Here is a 23,866-nt window from a genome sequence, read left to right as displayed (position 1 = left end):
CGAACACAACAGCTTGCCTTTTCTTTGGCCACTCAGAAACTTAGTTATGCAGTTACTCAGATGTGGGTAAACCATGTCATGTTGTCCTTCTCTTTGAAGAACTGTTTCATCTTTACTTGAAATGACTAATACAAACCTACATACTTTGATGACCACTAATCTCTTTGTGTGTATGTTCTCAGTGACCTGTTACTATATCATTTTGGATTATCGAGATTATAGAGATAATCAGACAGCTAAAGTGATAACATGAGATTGAATCTGTCTTTGAGATAGCCAGGCTTGTTGCTGATGAAATTATAGCTCAAGTCCACCCACATCCTAAGGGATATGTCTGGATCTGACAGTGTGCCAGCAGCCAGCATCAGTTCATGTCCTCCACGTGTTAGTCTATGAACAATGGGATTCTGATAGTGTTGGGTTGAATCACTCTTTTCGTGTCTGATAGAGATAATTTTTTTCACTTGCAATGGTGGGAAAAGCAGGACATCAACTATGTGGGCAATGTAATCTTGATTACATAGCCCACAGGTCCATCACCTTATTTGTGTGGGTTTATTCCTCTTAGAAAAACCTACCAATCTCACAGCAATACATACATCTAAACTGGCTACTGTTTCACACATCATTTTGGTATATTTGGTATCCAATGGACTGATAGTGTGGGATTGCTAGGTTAAAATCTACTGTAGTTACAATGAATAAATAACAGGAATAAGCAAACTTGGTCTCATTGGATTTTATTATAAGTATTTTAAGACCAAGTGGGGTATGCTTGAGTTTATTTTAAAAAGAAAAATGCTATGCTCCACTGCGTCCTTTTCTTCAGGCAAAATAGCTTATGGGAGAAAGAGAAAGTTTGTGACATCCCTTACCACATACATACTTTACTGTTGAAAAGGTGCACTTACAGTATATCAACCTCTGGAATTACATTTACTGAAATAGATTCATTTGGATTGTTGTGTCAAAAAGGTGAGCTGGATTAAGTCATGTAGTACCTTTTAAAGGGCTTAAAAGGTCCAGTGGAAGAGTCAACCCATGTAGAAGGGAGTCCCAGGGGTGGACATGTGATCCCCAGCAGAGTCCCATCCACCATCATCTGAACACAATTCAGGAGAGCCTTAATAAATTGTTAAACTAAACATAAATCATGTGCTACCAAAAATGTTTTGATTGAAGCCTGTACCCAGTTAGGATTTAGAATAGTCAATGGTGAACATTATTTTGCTCACCAGCCCCAATCAGGCTTGTTACAAGAGTAGAGAGGATATTTACTGTTCAAATGGGCATTTACCTTCCGGCACCAACATCGGTGAGAGAGGTATGAGCATGTGAGCCAGGGCAGCGTCTGATATTCCAGGCCCAGCTTTGGTAGTTGTACATGGATAACCTGGATATTTGCTCATTGGAGCACCTGTTACTAATGGAAATCAGCGTTATATAAGGTAAATGACTAGGTGAAATCGCTCTATCTCTCTGTGAAATGTGAGCTAGCTAAAGCATAATCACCTGCTCTCATTGAATATGGGTTAACTCCATTTTGGGCCATTTGGCAACCCTGTGGTGGAGGTGAATCAAAACAATCCTGTGCCCCTTGACATCCCTGTGGTGGAAGGAAAAAATCCGAAAGGCAGGAAGGAGGTGGAGTAGTTCTGCCCTTTGGAACTGAAGTTTTCTTGTCTTTCTTACTTTTTTTATGTCGCTGTGTCAGACCCTTCAGTGGCTTATTTTTCCGCGGTTGTAGGAACAGGCTTCGCAGGTTGAAAGATGGGCAGCTCAACCATGATGGGTTTCACTGGTGGAGACATGGGCAGCTCAACCACGATTGGCTTCACTGGTGGAGAGATGGGCAGCTCAACCACGATGGGCTTCACTGGTGGAGACATGGGCAGCTCAACCACGATGGGTTTCACAGGTTGAAAGATGGGCAGCTCAACCACGATGGGCTTCACTGGTAAAGAGATGGGCAGCTCAACCACGATGGGCTTCACTGGTGGAGAGATGGGCAGCTCAACCACGATGGGCTTCACTGGTGGAGACATGGGCAGCTCAACCACGATGGGTTTCACAGGTTGAAAGATGGGCAGCTCAACCACGATGGGCTTCACTGGTAAAGAGATGGGCAGCTCAACCACGATGGGTTTCACAGGTTGAAAGATGGGCAGCTCAACCACGATGGGCTTCACTGGTGGAGACATGGGCAGCTCAACCATGATGGGTTTCACTGGTGGAGAGTTAGGCAGCTCCATCACGATGGGATTCACTGGTGGAGACATGGGCAGCTCAACCACGATGGGCTTCACTGGTGGAGACATGGGCAGCTCAACCATGATGGGTTTCACTGGTGGAGAGTTAGGCAGCTCCATCACAATCGGCTTCACTGGTGGAGAGTTAGGCAGCTCCATCACGATGGGCTTCACTGGTGGAGAGTTAGGCAGCTCCATCACGATGGGCTTCACTGGTGGAGAGTTAGGCAGCTCCATCACGATGGGATTCACTGGTGGAGAGTTGGGCAGCTCCATCACGATGGGCTTCACTGGTGGAGAGATGGGCAGCTCAACCATGATGGGTTTCACTGGTGGAAACATGGGCAGCTCAACCACGATGGGCTTCACTGGTGGAGACATGGGCAGCTCAACCATGATGGGTTTCACTGGTGGAGAGTTAGGCAGCTCCATCACGATGGGCTTCACTGGTGGAGAGTTAAGCAGCTCCATCACGATGGGCTTCACTGGTGGAGAGTTAGGCAGCTCCATCACGATGGGCTTCACTGGTGGAGACATGGGCAGCTCAACCATGATGGGTTTCACTGGTGGAGAGTTAGGCAGCTCCATCACGATGGGCTTCACTGGTGGAGAGTTGGGCAGCTCCATCACGATGGGCTTCACTGGTGGAGAGTTAGGCAGCTCCATCACGATGGGATTCACTGGTGGAGAGTTGGGCAGCTCCATCACGATGGGCTTCACTGGTGGAGAGATGGGCAGCTCAACCACGATGGGTTTCACTGGTGGAGACATGGGCAGCTCAACCACGATGGGCTTCACTGGTGGAGACATGGGCAGCTCAACCATGATGGGTTTCACTGGTGGAGAGTTAGGCAGCTCCATCCCAATGGGCTTCACTGGTGGAGAGTTAGGCAGCTCCATCACGATGGGCTTCACTGGTGGAGAGTTAGGCAGCTCCATCACGATGGGCTTCACTGGTGGAGAGTTAGGCAGCTCCATCACGATGGGATTCACTGGTGGAGAGTTGGGCAGCTCCATCACGATGGGCTTCACTGGTGGAGAGATGGGCAGCTCAACCATGATGGGTTTCACTGGTGGAAACATGGGCAGCTCAACCACGATGGGCTTCACTGGTGGAGACATGGGCAGCTCAACCATGATGGGTTTCACTGGTGGAGAGTTAGGCAGCTCCATCACGATGGGCTTCACTGGTGGAGAGTTAAGCAGCTCCATCACGATGGGCTTCACTGGTGGAGAGTTAGGCAGCTCCATCACGATGGGCTTCACTGGTGGAGACATGGGCAGCTCAACCATGATGGGTTTCACTGGTGGAGAGTTAGGCAGCTCCATCACGATGGGCTTCACTGGTGGAGAGTTGGGCAGCTCCATCACGATGGGCTTCACTGGTGGAGAGTTAGGCAGCTCCATCACGATGGGCTTCACTGGTAAAGAGATGGGCAGCTGAACCACGATGGGCTTCACAGGTTGAAAGATGGGCAGCTCAACCACGATGGGCTTCACTGGTGGAGACATGGGCAGCTCAACCACGATGGGCTTCACTGGTGGAGAGTTAGGCAGCTCCATCACGATGGGATTCACTGGTGGAGAGTTGGGCAGCTCCATCACGATGGGCTTCACTGGTGGAGAGATGGGCAGCTCAACCACGATGGGTTTCACTGGTGGAGACATGGGCAGCTCAACCACGATGGGCTTCACTGGTGGAGACATGGGCAGCTCAACCATGATGGGTTTCACTGGTGGAGAGTTAGGCAGCTCCATCCCAATGGGCTTCACTGGTGGAGAGTTAGGCAGCTCTATCACGATGGGCTTCACTGGTGGAGAGTTAGGCAGCTCCATCACGATGGGCTTCACTGGTGGAGAGTTAGGCAGCTCCATCACGATGGGATTCACTGGTGGAGAGTTGGGCAGCTCCATCACGATGGGCTTCACTGGTGGAGAGATGGGCAGCTCAACCATGATGGGTTTCACTGGTGGAAACATGGGCAGCTCAACCACGATGGGCTTCACTGGTGGAGACATGGGCAGCTCAACCATGATGGGTTTCACTGGTGGAGAGTTAGGCAGCTCCATCACGATGGGCTTCACTGGTGGAGAGTTAAGCAGCTCCATCACGATGGGCTTCACTGGTGGAGAGTTAGGCAGCTCCATCACGATGGGCTTCACTGGTGGAGACATGGGCAGCTCAACCATGATGGGTTTCACTGGTGGAGAGTTAGGCAGCTCCATCACGATGGGCTTCACTGGTGGAGAGTTGGGCAGCTCCATCACGATGGGCTTCACTGGTGGAGAGTTAGGCAGCTCCATCACGATGGGCTTCACTGGTGGAGAGTTAGGCAGCTCCATCACGATGGGCTTCACTGGTGGAGACATGGGCAGCTCAACCATGATGGGTTTCACTGGTGGAGACATGGGCAGCTCAACCATGATGGGTTTCACTGGTGGAAAGTTAGGCAGCTCCATCACAATGGGATTCACTGGTGGAGAGTTGGGCAGCTCCATCACAATGGGATTCACTGGTGGAGAGTTGGGCAGCTCAACCATGATTGGTTTCACTGGTGGAAACATGGGCAGCTCAACCATGATCGGTTTCACTGGTGGAGAGTTGGGCAGCTCCATCACGATGGGATTCACTGGTGGAGATGGGCAGCTCAACCACGATGGGCTCCAATGGAGGTGGAGGGAAGAAATCCTGGGCCCTTTGACATCTCTGAGTTGTAGGTGGAAGGAAATAATCCGATAGGGAGGGAGGAGGAAGAGTAGTTCTGGCCTGTGGAACTGAAGTTTCCATGTCTGTCTTTCTTTTTTTATGTCGCTGTGTCAGACCCTTCAGTGGAATATGTTTCGGAGGTGGTTGGGCAAATTGGGAAAGGACATAAACAAATCAAATTGTATTCGTCACATACGCCGAATTCAACAATTGTAGACCTTACCGTGAAATGCATACTCATAAGCCCTTAACCAACAATGAAGTTTTAAGAAATTAAGAGTCAAGAAAAGATTGACTAAATAAGCTAAAGTTTTTTTTTAAAGCATATATAAACGTGTGAATTTCTGATTGCAGTTAAACTAGGACCATGATTTACAAATGAAAAGGGACAGTTTGGAGTGAGTAGCCTACCTCAAATCTCTGAAGCGACTCAGCTTCCACTGGAGCGATCGGCAGCTCAAACATGACGTGCTTCACTGGTGGAGAGATGGGCAGCTCAACCACAACAGGCTTCACTGGTTGAAAGATGGGCAGCTCAACCATGATGGGTTTCACTGGTGGAGAGATGGGCAGCTCATCCACGATGGGCTTCACTGGTGGAGAGATGGGCAGCTCAACCATGATGGATTTCACTGGTGGAGAGTTGGGCAGCTCCATCACGATGGGATTCACTGGTGGAGAGTTGGGCAGCTCAACCACGATGGGCTTCACTGGTAAAGAGATGGGCAGCTCAACCACGATGGGCTCTACTGGTTGAAAGATGGGCAGCTCAACCACGATGGGCTTCACTGGTGGAGAGATGGGCAGCTCAACCACGATGGGTTTCACAGGTTGAAAGATGGGCAGCTCAACCACGATGGGCTTCACTGGTGGAGACATGGGCAGCTCAACCACGATGGGCTCCACTGGAGGTGGAGGGAAGAAATCCTGGGCCCTTTGACATCTCTGAGTTGTAGGTGGAAGGAAATAATCCGATAGGGAGGGAGGAGGAAGAGTAGTTCTGGCCTGTGGAACTGAAGTTTCCATGTCTTTCTTTCTTTTTTTTATGTCGCTGTGTCAGACCCTTCAGTGGTTTATCTTTCCGCGGTTGTAGGACATACTGGGAAAAGACATAAACAAATCAAAATAAATCAAATTGTATTCGTCACATGCTCTGAATACACAAGTGTAGACCTTACCGGGAAATTCATACTCACAAGCCCTTAACCAACAATGAAGTTTTAAGAAAATAAGAGTCAAGAAAAGATTTACTAAATAAGCAAAAGTTTAAAAAAATAATAATTTGTAAATGTGTGAATTTCTGATTGCAGTTAAACTAGGACCATGATTTACAAATTAAAAGGGACAGCTTGGAGTGAGTAGCCTACCTCAAATCTCTGACGTGACTCAGCTTCCACTGGAGCGATCGGCAGCTCAAACATGACGTGCTTCACTGGTGGAAAGATGGGCAGCTCAACCACAACAGGCTTCACTGGTGGAAAGATGGGCAGCTCAACCACAACAGGCTTCACTGGTGGAAAGATGGGCAGCTCAACCACAACAGGCTTCACTGGTGGAAAGATGGGCAGCTCAACCACAACAGGCTTCACTGGTGGAGAGATGGGCAGCTCAACCACAACAGGCTTCACTGGTGGAAAGATGGGCAGCTCAACCACAACAGGCTTCACTGGTGTAAAGATGGGCAGCTCAACCACAACAGGCTTCACTGGTGGAAAGATGGGCAGTTCATCCACGATGGGCTCAACTGGTGGAGAGATGGGACGCTCGACCACAATTGGTTTCACTGGAGGAAAGATGGGCTATATGTAGCAATATAAAAACAGAAGGTTAGTCCAGAAACAACGCAAATCAATTACAATGTAATTGACGCAAGGCCTAAAACAGACCTGTTTGCTTACTTATGAAAATGCAAACCATAATAATCATCCTCTCCCTCATCATCCATCCTAACTCATGCTCTCTCATCCAAAGAAGAAATGTACCTGTGCCCTACTCTGTGTGCACAACAGGGTAACAAAGTACCACATGAAGAACATAGATTGGTACTCCTGACACTTCTGCCATGCAACCTCAATCATCTTCTCAAGAGTCCCAACGCTACATGAGAGGAAACACACCAGGTTGTTTAGAATGGGTTGAAGGAGGCTTCACGCCGTGGATACAAAACAGTCTTTACATTTCAGATCTGAACACAATCTAGGTACTCTGGGTAATACAGGTAATCTGAAACTCCATTACATTAGTCCAATATCTCAATCAACTTCAGTGTAATCATAGCACTCCAAATTCCAACATGAATGTATCTGGTGGACAGTGTAGCTGTGCAGATGTCATTGCTGTGTTAACGAACAAAGTACTTACTTTGCAAGAGGACCAGGGAATGCTGCGAGGACTCCAGGCTGCTCCTGTGGGCTCTGCTGAGGGAGATCAGAGGAAGTAGGGAGGGGGAGATGGGCAGGAGCATCAACAATCTGAGAAGAACCAGCCTCTTTTTCCCAGTTGGCCCCTTGACCAGGTTGATCCTGGTGGTTGTAGTAGTCGTTCTCGTTCTCATACTTGTACGCATACTCATAGATGTACTCATTGTTTTTTAGGGTCCACCTCTCTGTAAAAAGAATAAGAGCAGAAGCTTGATCCTCTCATTTCCATAAAGGAATGGTAATAAAATGATTAAACCAAGTCCTAACACAGGTGTGAAATGCTTACCCCAATGGCCATATTTTTCATTCCAGTGGAAATATCCATAATCATCGCCCTTGTAAAACCCATCCGCATCAGCCTTAACAACATAATCAACATGGAGACAGTCAAATGAGAACAACTTTAAAGAGTAAAACCTGTTATCAAAGTAAAATAGCTCTAAGGTACAGTTTAAATTAAATCCCTGTTAATGTTCTCAGAATGTATTGGGGAAAACATTATACTGAGACCTTTTAAAGCTAGAATCCTTCATTGAAACAATAACAAAGCGGAGATGCCGCCCTCTATTTTGGTAAAAAACTGAGGGATGGGCCTGGAGAAATGTAACTACTCTCAAATTCCGACGGAGCTGGCCATCCATGATATCAAAATTACAGTTTTAACCATGTTTTAAGGTTATACAGTGTTTTTTCCCCATTACATTTATATTGTTTACACACATTGGATTAAAACAAACTTATATTTGGGGTTCTGATGGGGTACGTATGACAATTGAATTAAGATCATGAGGCATGTATAAGTTATATTACATAAGAATCAAATGGGTTTATGTCATTAATTAATCAATAACTAAGGGTTCTAGCTTTAAGGAACCAACCAGCTGATGTTGGGAATATTTTGAGAAACTCCTGATCCCAATGTTTGGTTACTCACAACCAAACAGGAACCAAACTGAATGTTGCCAGAACTTTAGAGCCCTGAATGCTGATTGGCTGACAGCCAGCCGTGGTATATCAGACCATATACTGCAGGTATGACAAATCATGTATTTTACTGCTCTAATTACATTGGTAACCAGTTTATAATATCAATAAGGCACCTCAGGGGTTTGTGTTATATGGCCAATATACCACGGCCTGTATCCAGGCACACCATGTTGCATCATGTTAAGAGCAGCCTTTAGCTGTGGTATATTGGCAATATACCACACCCCCCCAGGGCTTATTGCTTAAGTAACCCACTGGGCACAGACATCATTTCAACATCTAGTTTTGAATTAATTTTGCTTAAGTTGTCAACCAAGGTGAATTCAAAGTGAAATCAACAACAGCAAAAATCACTGGGTACTTGCTAATTGGTCTATGGTGATAGCGTGGAGGTACGCACACTACCGCCCTGGACCAGAGCTAATAGGCTACTTGCTACCGCCCTGATCCAGAGTGAAGTGTTTGATTACTCACATCATATGGATCCATAGTTGCTGGATCCATGGTTAGTCAATCTTCAACACAGACGCACTGCACCATCCAACATCTCGGGTACAGTTTCCGGTAAGGTCTCCAACATTCGGAACAACACACCTTAACGGTTTCAGAGAGTGATCCAAGTAGTAGTCTCTAGAAACAAGTCGTTGCCACTAATAAACGAACATTGATTGCTCGGGGTTATTTACAGGCTAGAAAACGTCACAATACTAATCGTCATATTGGAACTCACAGAGATTCTTGGAACTCATTATGTAAATGTAGTAACACAACTTTGAGTCATAATGCAAGTATTCACACTGCACGCGACCACTATTGACATGGGATGGGTTGATCATTTGAGTCAAATATTTGGCAACTTCCTTGTGTTTGTTTATAATTGAAAATCAATAAACAATTTTATAGTAAAGTTTTGGTCACTCACATTAGTCTCGATGGATTGTTTCTAAATATTTCCCGCAAATGTTCCACTAGTAGCCTAGGCCTAGCCAACAAGACAAAAAAGGGTTCAAGGGAACACTCACAGCAACACATTAATTTACTATTCTGTTATATTTAAGTATATGGGAACGTGCATAGAAAATATTTAGTCTGTCTGCATTACCAGTATCTATTGGTAGCCAATAATGACAGACTCAATAACAAGGAATGACCGGGAATAAATTTGAGCTGACTGCTTAGCTGCTGAGACAGGGTGTGAGATGTTAAACCCCAGCTCTGGAACAAAAGGATTAAACGATTTGTTTCAGACATGAAACCGTCACTTTGTTAGAGATTGAAGACAGAATACAAGAATGTGTGAATGTAAATGTATGTTGACATGGATAGTGTGGGGTATGCCATTTGTTACAAAGGGGAGGTGACGAACTAATATTTAATAAAACAAATATTAGAGAGGCCTAAAGCAAAATTACTAAGTTGTTATAAGTTCCTTTAAAAGTGCATTGATCATAGGCTAAATGTTTTGATTCATGTTGATTTTCAGCGTCCTAATGATTGGGAGAGGTGCTGAAAGGACAGCTCCTGCCCCGCACACAGAGCTTTTCGTTTCAGCAAATAATGGCTGTTCTGTTCTATTTAATTATATGGGGACATGTTCTGTACAACCACATGGGTTGCGTGTTTCAAAATATAAATGGTGGGATCAAAGTGTTTAATGCTTTCTAATTCCATATCCTCCTTGCTGTAATATGAGGATTAGTAATTCATACATAAAGATTGCCCAATTATTGTTTCGATCTTAATCCAAATTGCAAAAGGCTTTACTCCGCATGTGTTACGTCAGCGACCCCCGTAGGACTGGAATAGAATAGGAGCGCTCCAAATCAGTGCTGAGAACCAGCGAGCGCCCATCCATGCCAAGATTCATACCCTTCGTCTGTCTGCTCTGGCACGACTGCCTAAGGCTTATGGACAAAACAAAATAGAATAGTTGCATTGAGGAAGAAAATATATTTGGTGTCAGTTTTTTTTCCTTCTAATTACGCACGCAAACATTCCACTATTACTCCTCCAAGCTCAGCAGACTTTCTATCGCTTGCTTCTCGGATATTCCAGAGGAAGCGACTTGTGGCCGCTGTGATTGGCATCGTCATGGTGTTGGCCCTTATCATAGCAATACCGCTGCTTGTGCAAAGTACCAAGACTTCGGCTCACTATGAGATGATGGGCACCTGTCGAATGATCTGTGATCCATACAGTTCGAAACCCGCCAGCGCCACGGCAATGGAGCTCATGCAGGACATGAATGCTATCCCGCCGCCGCCAATGGCGCAAGGCTCCAAAGGTGAATTAGGGCGACCTGGGAAACCGGGACCAAGAGGTCCACCGGGAGAACCAGGACCTCCCGGCCCAAGAGGACCACCCGGAGACAGGGGTGATTCCGGGAAAGATGTTTACCCCGCGGTAACGTCAGGGACTGCAAAGACCGAAACGGACACGGACGAGGTTAACACTGCACTCAGTGAAACAAAGGTTGCGTTCTATGTCGGTTTGAAGAACCCACACGAAGGATATGAGGTGCTTAAATTCGACGATGTTGTCACAAACTTGGGAAATCAATACGACCCAACCAATGGCAAGTTCACTTGCCAAGTGTCCGGAATTTATTTTTTCACATACCACGTGTTAATGCGAGGAGGCGACGGGACAAGCATGTGGGCAGACTTGTGCAAAAACGGACAGGTAAACATTATTTAATTAAATTAGCATATACGAAAATATTGTATTATCATTAATTTAAAAACAATTCATGTCTATAACATACTATAAATGCATGCAAAAACCCAAAGGGTATGGAGAAAAACGTATACTACACGCACAAATGTTATGCACTCACTTTATATAATTTTGGCTAGTGCACTTTTCGGCTTTATGGTAGGACATTTAAGGCCCTTAGCATATGCTTAGCAATGGTAAACTCAGTTAAATCGGGTAGTCTATACATTATATTACCACGGTAAAGAAATGCTTGATCGTTTAGCGTCTTAAGCCCTCGTTCCCACTTCTGTGGTGTCCAAAGTGACATAATATAACCTATTCTACAAAGTGGTAGTGGAGGAATTTGTCTGACCATAACTGACGAAATGTCCAAAGTGACACAATATGATGTAATCTACAAAGTGGTAGTGGAGGAATTTGTCTGACCATAAGAGCATAAGAGACGAATAAGAGACGAAATCAAACAACTATAAAATATCAAATTCATGAGGATTATACTTATTTTGTGTTTCCCTTCCATTACACAGGTTCGGGCAAGTGCTATTGCACAGGACGCAGACCAGAACTACGATTACGCAGGTAACAGCGTGGTTCTACACCTGGACTCCGGAGATGAGATTTATGTCAAACTGGACGGTGGCAAAGCACACGGAGGCAACAACAACAAGTACAGCACCTTCTCTGGATTCATTTTGTATCCAGATTAAATAGCCTGACAAGTTTTAGGCTACCCATGACTCTGCCTCCGAATGCGGTCCAAATAGAACTTCATCTTTAATTTCGCTCTCTCATTTCCTTTGAAGAGCAGGGTGCTTGTAATGGTCTTCTAACTACCAATAATATATAGGATAAATAGGCTATATAGCAGTTGAGGTCGTTTGATTGAATGTGGTAAGATTACTTGATTCAGAAGTTTGTTTTACTCAATAGGAACACCTTACGTTGAGAAATATCCTAAATGTTGCTAAGATCAAATGCACAGAGATAGAATCATATAACCCATATGTTCGGTACATTCAGAGTCCAGAGTTGTGTTTTATTTTATGTCACTAGGCCAACAGTGCATTATATTTTTTCCTGATGTACCAATAAATGTTATTTTACAGTATGTCTCATTGGATGTTAAAAAAATTATTACATTACAGTGCGAGTTACCGTAGGTAGGGACTGCATACATTTTCGTACTGGTCCGCCGTGGAAAATGAACCCACAACCATGGTGTTACAAGCACTATGTTCTACCTACTGAACAACACTGGACCACAGCATGGCTGAGTCTTATGGAGCAACGCTGCAGGTTAAAGTGACAACCTGCCATCCAGTACTAGCACTAGTGAAGGTGCTCCTCACTTATACATACTATCATCAGTCAAGACTGAAATGTGTGATTTTCCTTCAAACATTTCATGTTTTCCTTACGGCTTCACTTCAAAAGAAGTGCACAGATTTAGGGTTAGTTTATGGTGAGGATCTTTATTTGCTCAATCTCCACAAGGTTAGTGGCTATTTGACAAAGAAGGCAGTGGTGTAATGTACTTAAGTAAAAATACTTTAAAGTAATATCTATGTAGTTTGGGGGTATCTGTAATTTACTTTACTATTTACATTTTGGGCAACTTTTACTTCATTACATTCCTAAAGAAAATAAGGTAGTTTTTACTCCCTACATTTTCCATGACATCCAACAGTACTCATTACGTTTTGAAAGGAAAATTGTCCAACTCACACACTTATCAAGACAACATCTATGGTCATCCCTACTGCCTCTGATCTGGCGGACTTACTAAACACACATGCATCTTTTGTAAATGATGTCTGAGTGTTGGGGTGTGCACATGGCTATCCGTATATTTTAAAAACAAGAAAATGGTGTCATCTGCTTTGTTTAATATACAGTTGAAGTCGGAAGTTTACATACACCTTAGCCAAATACATTTAAACTCAGTTTTTCACAATTCCTGACATTTAATCCTAGTAAAAATTCCCTGTCTTAGGTCAGTTAGGATCACCACTTTATTTTAAGAAGGTGAAATGTCAGAATAATAGTAGAGAGAATTATTTATTTCAGCTTTTATTTATTTCATCACATTCCCAGTGGGTCAGAAGTTTACATACACTCAATTAGTATTTGGTAGCATTGCCTTTAAATTGTTTAACTTGGGTCAAACGTTTCGGGTAGCCTTCCACAAGCTTCCCACAAAAAGTTGGGTGAATTTTGGCCCATTCCTCCTGACAGAGCTGGTGTAACGGAGTCAGGTTTGTAGGCCTCCTTGCTCGCACATGCTTTTTCAGTTCTGCCCACAAATTTTCTATAGGATTGAGGTCAGGGCTTTGTGATGGCCATTCCAATACCTTGACTTTGTTGTCCTTAAGCCATTTTGCCACAACTTTGGAAGTATGCTTGGGGTCATTGTCCATTTGGAAGACCCATTTGCGACCAAGCTTTAACTTCCTGACTGATGTCTTGAGATGTTGCTTCAATATATCCACATATTTTGTGAAGTGCACCAGTCCCTCCTGCAGCAAAGCACCCTCACAACATGATGCTGCCACCTCCGTGCTTCACGGTTGGAATGGTGTTCTTCGGATTGCGTGTTCTTCGGATTGCGTGGATGGTGTTCTTCGGAAACCTTTTTAGACTTTTACTCAAGAAGTATTTTACTGGGTGACTTCCACTTCTACTTGAGTAACTTTCTATTAAGGTGGTATCTATACTTTTACTCAAATATGACAACTGGGTACTTTTTCCACCACTGAAAGATGGTGATAATAATCTGTCCATTCTACTACCTGAGGCCGCAGGTTTGTTTAGATTTTGTTTGTAGCTTAGGGTTGGGGTTAGGAATGTGGTAAAGGTTTAAGGTTGGTGTAAAGTTAAGGGTTATTGGCACTCATAAATTGACTCACAGAGGCTCACATGAAAACAATTCTACAGTTTACTATAGAATACTACAGTACTTACTATAGAATTATATAGTAAAATGTAGTATACTGTAGAAAACAATATTACACACTGTAGTATCCCTCGATTATGTGTAATACTTACTATAGAATGTTGTAGTATACTGTAGAATACTATAGCAAATACTACAGCATTATCCACAAAAAAACACTAGTAAATACTACAGTAATGATGTCAGCAAAAACACAACATTTTTTTAAACTATAGTAAATACTACAGTATTTAATTAGCATTTACCCTGCCCATTCCCCTCACCCATTATGCAATTTGTGCAAATAAGAAACATATGCCTGTTTTCTCTCATCTGATGTTTTTCTCTGTTCTGAGGTGGCCTCCCTACTGGTCCAAGTGAGGGAGATACAGTACAATATACATGATACAGTCTACACTGAGTGTACAAAACATTAAGAACACCTGCTCTTCCCATGACATAGACTGACTAGTTGAATCCAGGTGAAAGCTATGATCCCTTATTGATGTCACTTGTTAAATTCACTCCAAACAGTGTAGATGAAGGGAAGGAGATGAAAGCCTTGAGACAATTGAAACATGGATTGTGTATGTGTGCCATTCAGAGGGTGAACGGGAAAAACAAAAGATTTTAGTGGTTTGAACTGGGTATGGTAGTAGATGCCAGGCACACCGGTTTGAGTGTGTCAAGAACTGCAATGAAGCTGGGTTTATCACGCTCAACATTTTCCCGTGTGTATCAAGAATGGTCCACCACCCGAAGGACATCCAGCCAACTTGACACAACTGGGGGAAGCGTAGGAAGCATTGGAGTCAACATGGGCCGGCATCCCATGTTTTACCTTGCTTTATCTTGGCCAGGTCGCAGTTGCAAATGAGAACTTGTTCTCAACTAGCCTACCTGGTTAAATAAAGTTGAAATAAATAAAAAAAATAAAAAAATCCTTGTGGAATGCTTTCAATACCTTGTAGAGTCCATGCCCAGATGAATTGAGGCTGTTGTTCTGAGGGAAAAACAGTGTGCAACTCAATATTAGGAAGGTGTTCCTAATGTTTTGTACACTCAGTGTACATGAGATTATGACTAGGGTTTTGCTGGTGCTGTGAAAACGTGTACATTACTCCATAATGTACACAAATGGACTTCAGCTGAAGCTCTTAACTTCTCAGATATATGTTGTCATCTGTAGGAACTGAATATGATTACTGTACTCATTAGACCTCTACTGAGGGGCCTATTAATTTTAGGTGAATGCTGTGGTCCATCTATATCCCCAGACGCTGTTGCAGTACGGTCCTCTTATTCCCTTTCTACAACGGCCCCCATATGTCTCAGGGGCTGTCAGTGGCTAAAGAGGATGATAGATGGATGTGTGTTTAAAGAGGAGGAAAGAGAGAGAGAGAGAGAGAGAGAGAGAGAGAGAGAGACTAATGAAGGTACATTTGCACTGAACAAGGTGTGTCTTTTCAATTTAATACGATGAGTTCATTGTGACGTATCATCAAATCTAACCAAGTTTATTGGTCGCGTACACAGTTTAGCAGAGTATTGCGGGTGCAGCGATATGCTTGTGTTACTAGCTCCTAACAGTGCAGTAAAATGTCAAACAAGCACACAAATAATCAAAAGACTTCAAACAAGAAATCAATAAATGTCCGAAAACCCAAATAACTCTGTATCAGTCATCCAAATGCAATCTATCATGGGAGGTGAATGATGGTGGATGTGTGTAGACCTGGGTTGTGTACAGTAGGGCACACCATAGCAAAACAAAAAGGAGAATTTCTTATTGGTCAAGTTCAGATGGTACCATAACATTTTCTTCTTCCAGCTGAACATACCCATGGATAGGAATTGACTGAAAAGTCATTAAGAGTCCTTGGAGGAACCATGTCTAGCCAACAGCATACCTAGTTCCTAAGAGGTTGACTGTGTTGTGTCTCTAAGTGATGATTTCACCAGCTTTCCACCTGGAGGCAGGCAGATTAAACAGCTGTCTATCAATTAAACTGCAATCATGCAAAACAAATATTAGCCAGTCTGGTTCAACATGGCTCTGGCTAAGTTGTTGACTTATTTCGCTGTGTTCAAGATGACTAAATTCATACCCTACTATTTTCCCCAAAATAACCACCCTGATAAAAGCCATTCTGGCATGGTTTCATCAAATACACTCAATAGTCGATATTGAAAACTTTTGTCAAATTTCCTTTTTACATGTAGACTATAATGTATCCACCTTTCATGTATCCTACTCATTACCAATGGCGTCAAAGTGCTACCAACACACATTACACACAGAACATCCCCTGGAGAGTGTTGTGGTGTGTGGTGATGATACCTCTCATCACCCCGCCTCATCACTTCTTAATTAAGGGAGGAAGTGGAGCTGCCTGCATCGACTAACCCGAAGACATCACCATGCACACAGGCACATTTCAAGACTCAATCGAATCTAAATGGTGCGTAGTATGTAGCTATACAGACACCTTCCGGGAGAGCTGTGGGCTAGACATTCCTATGTAAACGTTCTGGTGTAATGTCATGGACAGAGATACACTGAGAGCCTGACGGTTTGCAGAAACACTCATAAGTATGGTGGAAGCCAGGGGGCAGGCAGCTGACAAGGTAACAAAGAAGTGCTAATGACACAAGAGACCACAGGGAGTTCTATTTCGGAACTCTTCAAAAAGTGCTGTTGTTGATTCATAATTTGCCACGGGGAGGTGTCCTCATTTTGCATATCAACAAAGTTTTCAAGAGGAAAAACACAAACGGCCTGACAGATTTGAGATCAGTGATACTGAGCTGTCTGTCTTCTGTTGTTAAAGCAGAAACAGTTAGAGGATTAAGATTGAGGGAAAAACAACAGTCTGGAGAGAATATTAGGTTAAGGGGTGTTTGATGATAATGTGGAAGATCTCCAGACCAGAATAATTTGATGTATGTAAAGATTCAGGTAACAGATAAATTACTTAAGTGTTGTAAGTATGCTAAACCGGCCGGGTTAAGAACCTGGGTCAAAGGTCAAAGGCATTTTTTCAAGGCCACGTTAACTCACTGAGCCTATAGGCCTAAGCCCAGCCGATAGGCACTAGATCAACTTACCAAATACTCAAACAAACTGGCCAAGAGAGAGGTAACCCACTGGGCACAGACGTTAATGCAACGTCTATTCCACGTTGGTTCAACGTAATTCTGTTGAAATGACATGGAAACAACATTGATTCAACCAGTATGTGCCCAGTGGGAATTGACTTGGCCAGAACCCTACACCTTGATATCTCAGGGGAAATGCAGCTGAAAAAGCCACCTATGCTGTGAACACATATACATTCCCTCTATAAAACCTTACGATGACCTTGTCTCAACTGCAGTCACACACTAAAAACAAAACATTAGGGAGAAATGTTCTCCCTCACTCCAATTGAGACATCAACAACAGCATGTAGGTGTCATTTGCCACAAGATGGAGGGCCAGAATGAGCCCTCCTGGATGAGGGTGAAAGATTGGAGGGTGACAGGCAGTCTGGTAAAGCTCCTTGATAGATGAAAGGACGAGTCTGGCTCTTTGCTCTGATGTGATTTGGTCTGACAGGCTTGAGTTGCAGGCAGTGTTGTTCTGTCCCGGGAATGATCGCTTCTGCCCCTAGCCCACTGCACTGCCTTGTGAGTGAGACAGTCTGACCATGACTCTGGTCTTCTCCTGCTTTGAAAATTGAGAAATGCATTTTGAATCATGTAAATACAGTACTAGGTATCACGTACATACACAAAATACAGCAAAGTACTTAAAGGAAAATACCACTCAAAAACTATTGGTATTTGTTTTATTAGTCCGCTGTTAATACAATCCCAACATGTTTTGCATGTGAGCAGTCAAGACTTCAACATGTTGAACTTTCAAAATACATAAAGTGTCATGAAAAACATTTTGGTATATGGTCCCAAAATGTTTTTCATGTCAGCAATCAAGTTTTCAAGATATAGAACTTTCAAAATACATAAAGTGTCACAGTATCGTCATCAACATGATCATCGTTCTGTGACACTTTCTGTATTTTGAAAGTTCAACATGTTGAAGTCTTGACTGCTCACATGCAAAACATGTTGGGATTGTATTAACAGCGGACTAATAAAACAAATACCAATAGTTTTTGAGTGGTATTTTCCTTTAACTTCTGTTTGGAAGAAGCTACTAAGAGGAAAATTCCAACGACGAGTGACATCCAGATGGGTCACATCCAGACAGTTGACATCCCGACGGGTCACATCCAGACGGGTCACCTCCAGACGGGTCACATGAGGTGCCTGTGGAAATGATAGGCATACCCATGACATATGGTGTTGGCTTATTAAAAGCTGACCATTATACCCTCTATAGAACATCTCATATTAAACTATGCTGCATGAACGTAAGGGTTGATTTAATCAAGAGAGACACAGACACACCGAGGCAGAGAATATTTGTCCAATTTTCACCTAAGGAAAAAACAAATGCATCACCTACACCAGGATCAAGCTTGGGATTATTTCTGATTGAGGGATTCAAATACAGTCTGTTTGGTTTAGTCTCTGGGCAGAAATCATTCAGATTCACTGTCACATATCTCTACAATAAATTCTACACTCCAAGACATCCGTTTGTCTCTCCTTCTGACTTTTATTTCCTCTTCAAAGTCAATGGAGGGAGGTATTGATCGAAAAAATAAAGGACAGCCAATCACTGGGGAGTTTAGTGTCTGTCTTAATCTCTCGTTTTAGAATTGTTTAATCGTACATCCAAAAATATAGTGTGACCTCTACTGGTTCCAATGGGAGGACTTAGATCTAAACAGTAGCCAGGAGAGTTGCAATTCAAAATCATTACGGTGCATGTTCTCATTGCTCTGGTTTCCAAGTCTCACTCGGACTTGTGTTCTGTTTGAGAGACTTAAAAGGACGGGACCCCAAAGACAGTGCTACTGTTTGCAAATTACGACTCGGAAGGCAGACCTGAGATCCCATGCATTGCACACTAATGAAAGACCTGTTTCGTTGCTACAACGCAATACAGATGCCGTAACAAGTTGCTGTGCAGTCCTTTCGAACTCAGCAACACGATGTGCCATGACATCACAGAGTCTTCAAATGCCTATCAACACTGAGAGCTTGTTGAATTTAACACTTTTCAGTGGTTATATCATCCTCACTTGCAACTGTTAAATTAACACTTTTCACAGTTTCCTGGTTCTCTCTACAGCACAGGTGTCAAACTCATTCCACGGAGGGCCGAGTGTCTGCGGGTTTTCGCTCCTCCCTTGTACTTGATTGATGAATTAACATCACTAATTAGTTAGGAACTCCCCACACCTGGTTGTCTAGGGCTTTATTGAAAGGAAAAACCAAAAACCTGCAGACACTAGGCCCTCCGTGGAATGAGTTTGACACCCCTGCTCTACAGGGTTACATTTAAAGCTTGGAATCAAATGATCTGTCCCCAGATGAAGTTCTATTCACTTTCTGTAAATCCAGAACAATCACGTACCCCCTTTAGCATTCTGGACACTTATCAGCCACCACTGTCACACCTTGTCCCGGCACCTCATTTTCTCCTAACAGGGTCTGACTCTGGAGATCCAAAGCCTCCGGCTGAATTATGTCCCTCAATCTGCATTGTGCTGCCTGTTGATGATTCATTGGGTAGGGAATGGGCCACATGGCATATAGCTGTCAAAAACACATCTCTGTTAGGTTGGACCCTGTGCATGATGAGGAGCTTAGAGGGATGCGGTGATCCATCATGACACCCCATCCCCTCCCTTCACCCCTCCATCCATCACCCCCCCCCCCCCTCCCCCCGGGTACAAGGGAAGGATCGCTCGTACCTCTCAGAACTGGGGGTTCCCATCACTCATTCTGCACTCTCCACCGCCTCTACACGCCTCCCTCTCTCATCCCTTTCTCTTTATCCCCCTTCATCCCTCCTCTATCCCTCTTTTCCTCCCCCCGGTTATCAATGGGGGCTCTCACTCACTCCTCTCAGAATCTCAGTTCAGGGGGTTGTCATCATGCCTTCTCAACCACCTCTACACACCTCCCTCTCTCATCCTTTTCTGTTCCTCCTCAGGCACTCTGATCATCATCACTTGTGTATGACACATAATCGTTCAGCTTCTGCCAGAGTCTTCAACTTTTTGACATTGAGTTTTCCGGCTTTTGAGATGATCACGCTTGTGTAGCCCATTCGTCATCCTATTGTATTTGTTTCTCACATTTTTACTCCTGATTAAGGTGAAACTATTTATTCTGATAATCAAACAGGGGTTTGAATAAAAATCCATCAAACGTTTGGTAAAAGGAGATGTCACGTTCTGACCATAGTTCTTTTGTATTTTCTTTGTTTTAGTGTGGTCAGGGCGTGAGTTGGGTGGGTTATCTATGTTTTGTGTTTCTATGTTGGGTTTGTCGTTTGGCCTGATATGGTTCTCAATCAGAGGCAGGTGTTTGTCATTGTCTCTGATTGGGAACCATATTTAGGTAGCCTGTTTTGTCTTTTGGTTTGTGGGTGTTTGTCTTCCGTGTCAGTGTTTGTTCGCCACACGGAACTGTTTCGTTTGTTCACATTCGTTTATTGTTTTGTTTAGTGTTCTGAGTTGAATTTAAAAAAACATCATCATGAACACTAACCACGCTGCGCTTTGGTCCTCTCCTTCTTCCACCGACGACAACCGTTACAGGAGAAAAGGATGATGAAACTAGAAGACATTAGCCAAAACCCCAAAGCAAACACTGAACTCTTACAACACCATCAACTCAATCAGATCAGGGTTAGGGTTGCAAAAATGTCTGTTTTCCCCAAAACCCTGGATGGAAGATTCCTGATTTCCTGTGGTAATCTTCCAAACAGGATTTCTGGAAAACCTTGGAATCTTGGGAAAGTTACCAGAATTGTGCAACCCTAATCAGGATACAATATGCCTATCAGAAAAACAAGTAAAACAAATCCCAAACACTTATCATGGAAACTAAGTCAAAGACACTTCCACTTCCTTTGTTTTAAAGCTCACCTCAACACAAATTGCATTTAGCCGCCCTTTAACATTGAAATTGACATGGCTTGTATACAAATGAGATAGTTGCTACTCCAGGGGCATTGAGAAAGGTTAGTGGCTCCACAATGCTGAATGGGAGATGAGGTCCCACATCCACAGGCTACTAATGAGCCTCAACAGCTGAAGAACAAAATATGTTTGATTGGTAAGAGCAAATGAAACCTCCCTGTCGGGGATTTGCCATTCAAATCGTGACTTCGCCAACACAAAGGATTATCTGGAAGGGAATACTTCCTCTTGATCAGTACATTCAATGTTGAAATTGCAGATTGTGCTTTTAATTGTAGCGTTGATGAATGAAGAAAAGGACGCAGAAAAGAACAAGGTTTGGTCAAATGATGATGATGATGTGGACATTCTTTATTTGAGGGCATTGTGTTTGAAGAGGGTACAGTTCCTTAATCAATCTAAACATGGCAACTAATGCAACTACTGCCGATGAGGCACATACTGTATTTTCTTCTTCCGTGGTCAGCAATCAAAATATGACAACTACGTCCACAGACGGCATGTCTAACAATGAGAATATAGTCCAATTTTGAAACGACATCACAAAACACAAGAATCCCACAAATAAAAATTAATCAAAACAGTGTGCTGTACCTCATTTTGACTACTCATAATTATGGCTTTCGACTGTAATCACTTCTTGTTTGTGTTTTGCTGTGGGTTGATGGGATGGAGGGCCACGGTGTCACATCTATGACTTCTCTCTAAAGTTCACCAATCCTTACTGTGGGCAAAGTGTTTAAATTTTTAGAATAAAGAACACGTGGAAGAAATTAAGAAAGAGGAGAGGAGTTGAAGAGGGTATAGTAGAGACTTGGATCATTTCCTAGCTCTGCTTCACAGGTCTACCAGCTGTGCCCCCCTCTCCCCCCTCCTCCTCTGGGCCCTGAGACGTTTGCCAACCCCATCTCACCCCCCTCATCCCCCACTCATCCCCCCATCTTTCTAGACAGCCCTTATATAAATCCATTGATATTCTCTGGTTTACATAAAACACTATTTCTGTTTGTTTGTTTGTTTGTTTCAGGGGCGGGTCAAAGGGGTTGACATCTCATTCTAATCAAAATATATTTTTTAATCTCAATATCAAATAATTTCTGGGTACCTTACTGTGATTGTTTTCAATTAAAAACAAACAAAAATTGCTTCTAGCAAAAAGCAATTTCTCAAGCAAGAATTTAGCTAAGACTGTCTGGGAGTGATTTGAGTGGGGAGGGGAATGCAGAAAGTTATCTGTTATTGGCAGAGAGGTTTGGAACTTACTTTCTTATTGGTCTATTAATTACACTGAACAAAAATATAAACACAACATGCATCAATTTCAACGATTTTACTGAGGTACAGCTCATATAAGGAAATCAGTCAATTGAAATACATTAATTAAGCCCTAATATATGGATTTAACATGACTGGGAATACAGATATTCATCTGTTGATCACAGATACCTTAAAAAAAAATCTGAAAACCAATCAGTATCTGGTGTGACCGCCATTTGCCTCATGCAGCACAACAGATCTCCTAAAATCAAATAAAATGTTATTGGTCACATACACATATTCAGCAGATGTTATTGCAGGTGTAGCAAAATGCTTGTGTTCCTAGCTCCAACAATGCACTAGTATCTGACAGTGCAGTAGTATCTAAAAACGATTCACAACAATACACACAAATCTAAAAGTAAAAGAAGAAATATATAAATATTAGATTGGGCAATGTCGGAGTGGCATTGACTAAAATAGAGTTGATCAGGATGTTGATTGTGGCCTGTGGAACGTTGTCCCACTCCTCTTCAATGGCTATGCGAAGTTGCTGGATATTGGAGGGAACTGGAACAAGCTGTTATACATGCTGATCCAGAGCATCCCAAACATGCTCAATTGGTAACATGTCTGGTGAGTATGCAGGCCATTGAAGATCTGGGACATTTTTCATGTGGGCCGTGCATTATCATGCTGAAACATGAGGTGATGGCGGGCGGATGAATGGCACGACAGTGGGCCTCAGGATCTCGTAACGGTATCTCTGTGCATTCAAATTGCAATCGACAAAATGCAAGTGTGTTCGTTGTCCGTAGCTTATGCCTGCCCATACCATAACAACAACGCCACCATGGGGCTCTCTGTTCACAATGTTAACATCAGAAAACCACTCACCCACACAATGGATAAAATACATTGTTTTAATGTTGTCCACAACTCAAAAACTGTTTAGCTTTTTAGCTTCTGGTACAGTTGAAATCGGGATTCATCCTTGAAGAGCACACTTCTCCAGCGTGTCAGTGGCCATCAAAGGTGAGCATTTTCCCACTGAAGTTGGTTACGACGCTGAACTGCAGTCAGGTCAAGACCCTGGTGAGGACAATGAGCACACAGATGAGCTTCCCTGAGATGGGTTCTGACCGTTTGTGCAGAAATTCTTCGGTTGTGCAAACCCACAGTTTCATCAGCTGTCCGGGTGGCTGGTCTCAGACAATCCTGCAGCTGAAGAAGCCAGATGTGGAGGTCCTGGACTGGCATGGTTACACATGGTCTGCAGTTGTGAGGCCGGGTGGACGTACTGCCAAATTCTCTAAAGCAGTGGTTCCCAAACTTGTTATAGTCCCGTACCCCTTCAAACATTCAACCTCCAGTTGCGGACCCCCACTAGCACCAGGGTCAGCGCACTCTCAAATGTAGTTTTTTGCCATCATTGTAAGCTTGCCACACAGACACTATATGATACATTTATTAAACATAAGAATGAGTGTGAG

General features: G+C 43.4%; 2 protein-coding genes across 3 annotated transcripts; one reads left to right on the top strand and one right to left on the bottom strand.

The window, feature by feature from the left end:
• Window positions 1–985: 985 nt before the first annotated feature.
• Window positions 986–4,865, bottom strand: LOC120033203 (proline-rich extensin-like protein EPR1). The gene is made up of 8 exons (XM_038979487.1): window positions 4,296–4,865; window positions 3,984–4,250; window positions 3,789–3,938; window positions 3,399–3,704; window positions 3,087–3,353; window positions 2,658–3,041; window positions 2,331–2,612; window positions 986–1,102 (listed from the first exon to the last, which is right to left on the bottom strand). Exons 1-8 carry the CDS (start codon window positions 4,863–4,865, stop codon window positions 986–988), a joined length of 2,343 nt encoding a protein of 780 aa, XP_038835415.1.
• A 5,583-nt stretch (window positions 4,866–10,448) lies between these two features.
• Window positions 10,449–11,788, top strand: LOC120033763 (complement C1q-like protein 2). Of its 2 annotated transcripts, XM_038980217.1 has the most exons (3): window positions 10,449–10,771; window positions 10,826–11,045; window positions 11,609–11,788. In XM_038980217.1, the coding sequence occupies exons 1-3, from the start codon at window positions 10,455–10,457 to the stop codon at window positions 11,786–11,788; spliced, it is 717 nt and encodes a 238-aa protein (XP_038836145.1). In that variant the 5' UTR covers window positions 10,449–10,454. The 2 variants fall into 2 exon arrangements, with proteins under 2 accessions (XP_038836145.1, XP_038836144.1); XM_038980216.1 differs by having other exon boundaries at window positions 10,452–11,045.
• The last annotated feature ends 12,078 nt before the right edge of the window (window positions 11,789–23,866 follow it).

The sequence above is a fragment of the Salvelinus namaycush genome, chromosome 40 (genome assembly GCF_016432855.1).
Source record: "Salvelinus namaycush isolate Seneca chromosome 40, SaNama_1.0, whole genome shotgun sequence".
Taxonomy (NCBI): domain Eukaryota; kingdom Metazoa; phylum Chordata; class Actinopteri; order Salmoniformes; family Salmonidae; genus Salvelinus; species Salvelinus namaycush.
This window is presented reverse-complemented; position numbering and strand designations above follow the sequence as displayed.

Bases quoted from the DNA above. Each gene is read 5' to 3' on its own strand.
- LOC120033763 (XM_038980216.1), top strand. From the start codon at position 10,455: ATGGTGTTGGCCCTTATCATAGCAATACCGCTGCTTGTGCAAAGTACC. The intron at 11,046-11,608 runs GTAAACATTATT...TCCATTACACAG, and splicing joins ACTTGTGCAAAAACGGACAG to GTTCGGGCAAGTGCTATTGC.
- LOC120033203 (XM_038979487.1), bottom strand. From the start codon at position 4,865: ATGGAGCTGCCCAACTCTCCACCAGTGAAACCGATCATGGTTGAGCTG. The intron at 4,251-4,295 runs GTGAAACCCATC...CCACCAGTGAAG, and splicing joins AGCTGCCTAACTCTCCACCA to CCCATCGTGGTTGAGCTGCC. The intron at 3,939-3,983 runs GTGAAACCCATC...CCACCAGTGAAG, and splicing joins AGCTGCCTAACTCTCCACCA to CCCATCGTGGTTGAGCTGCC.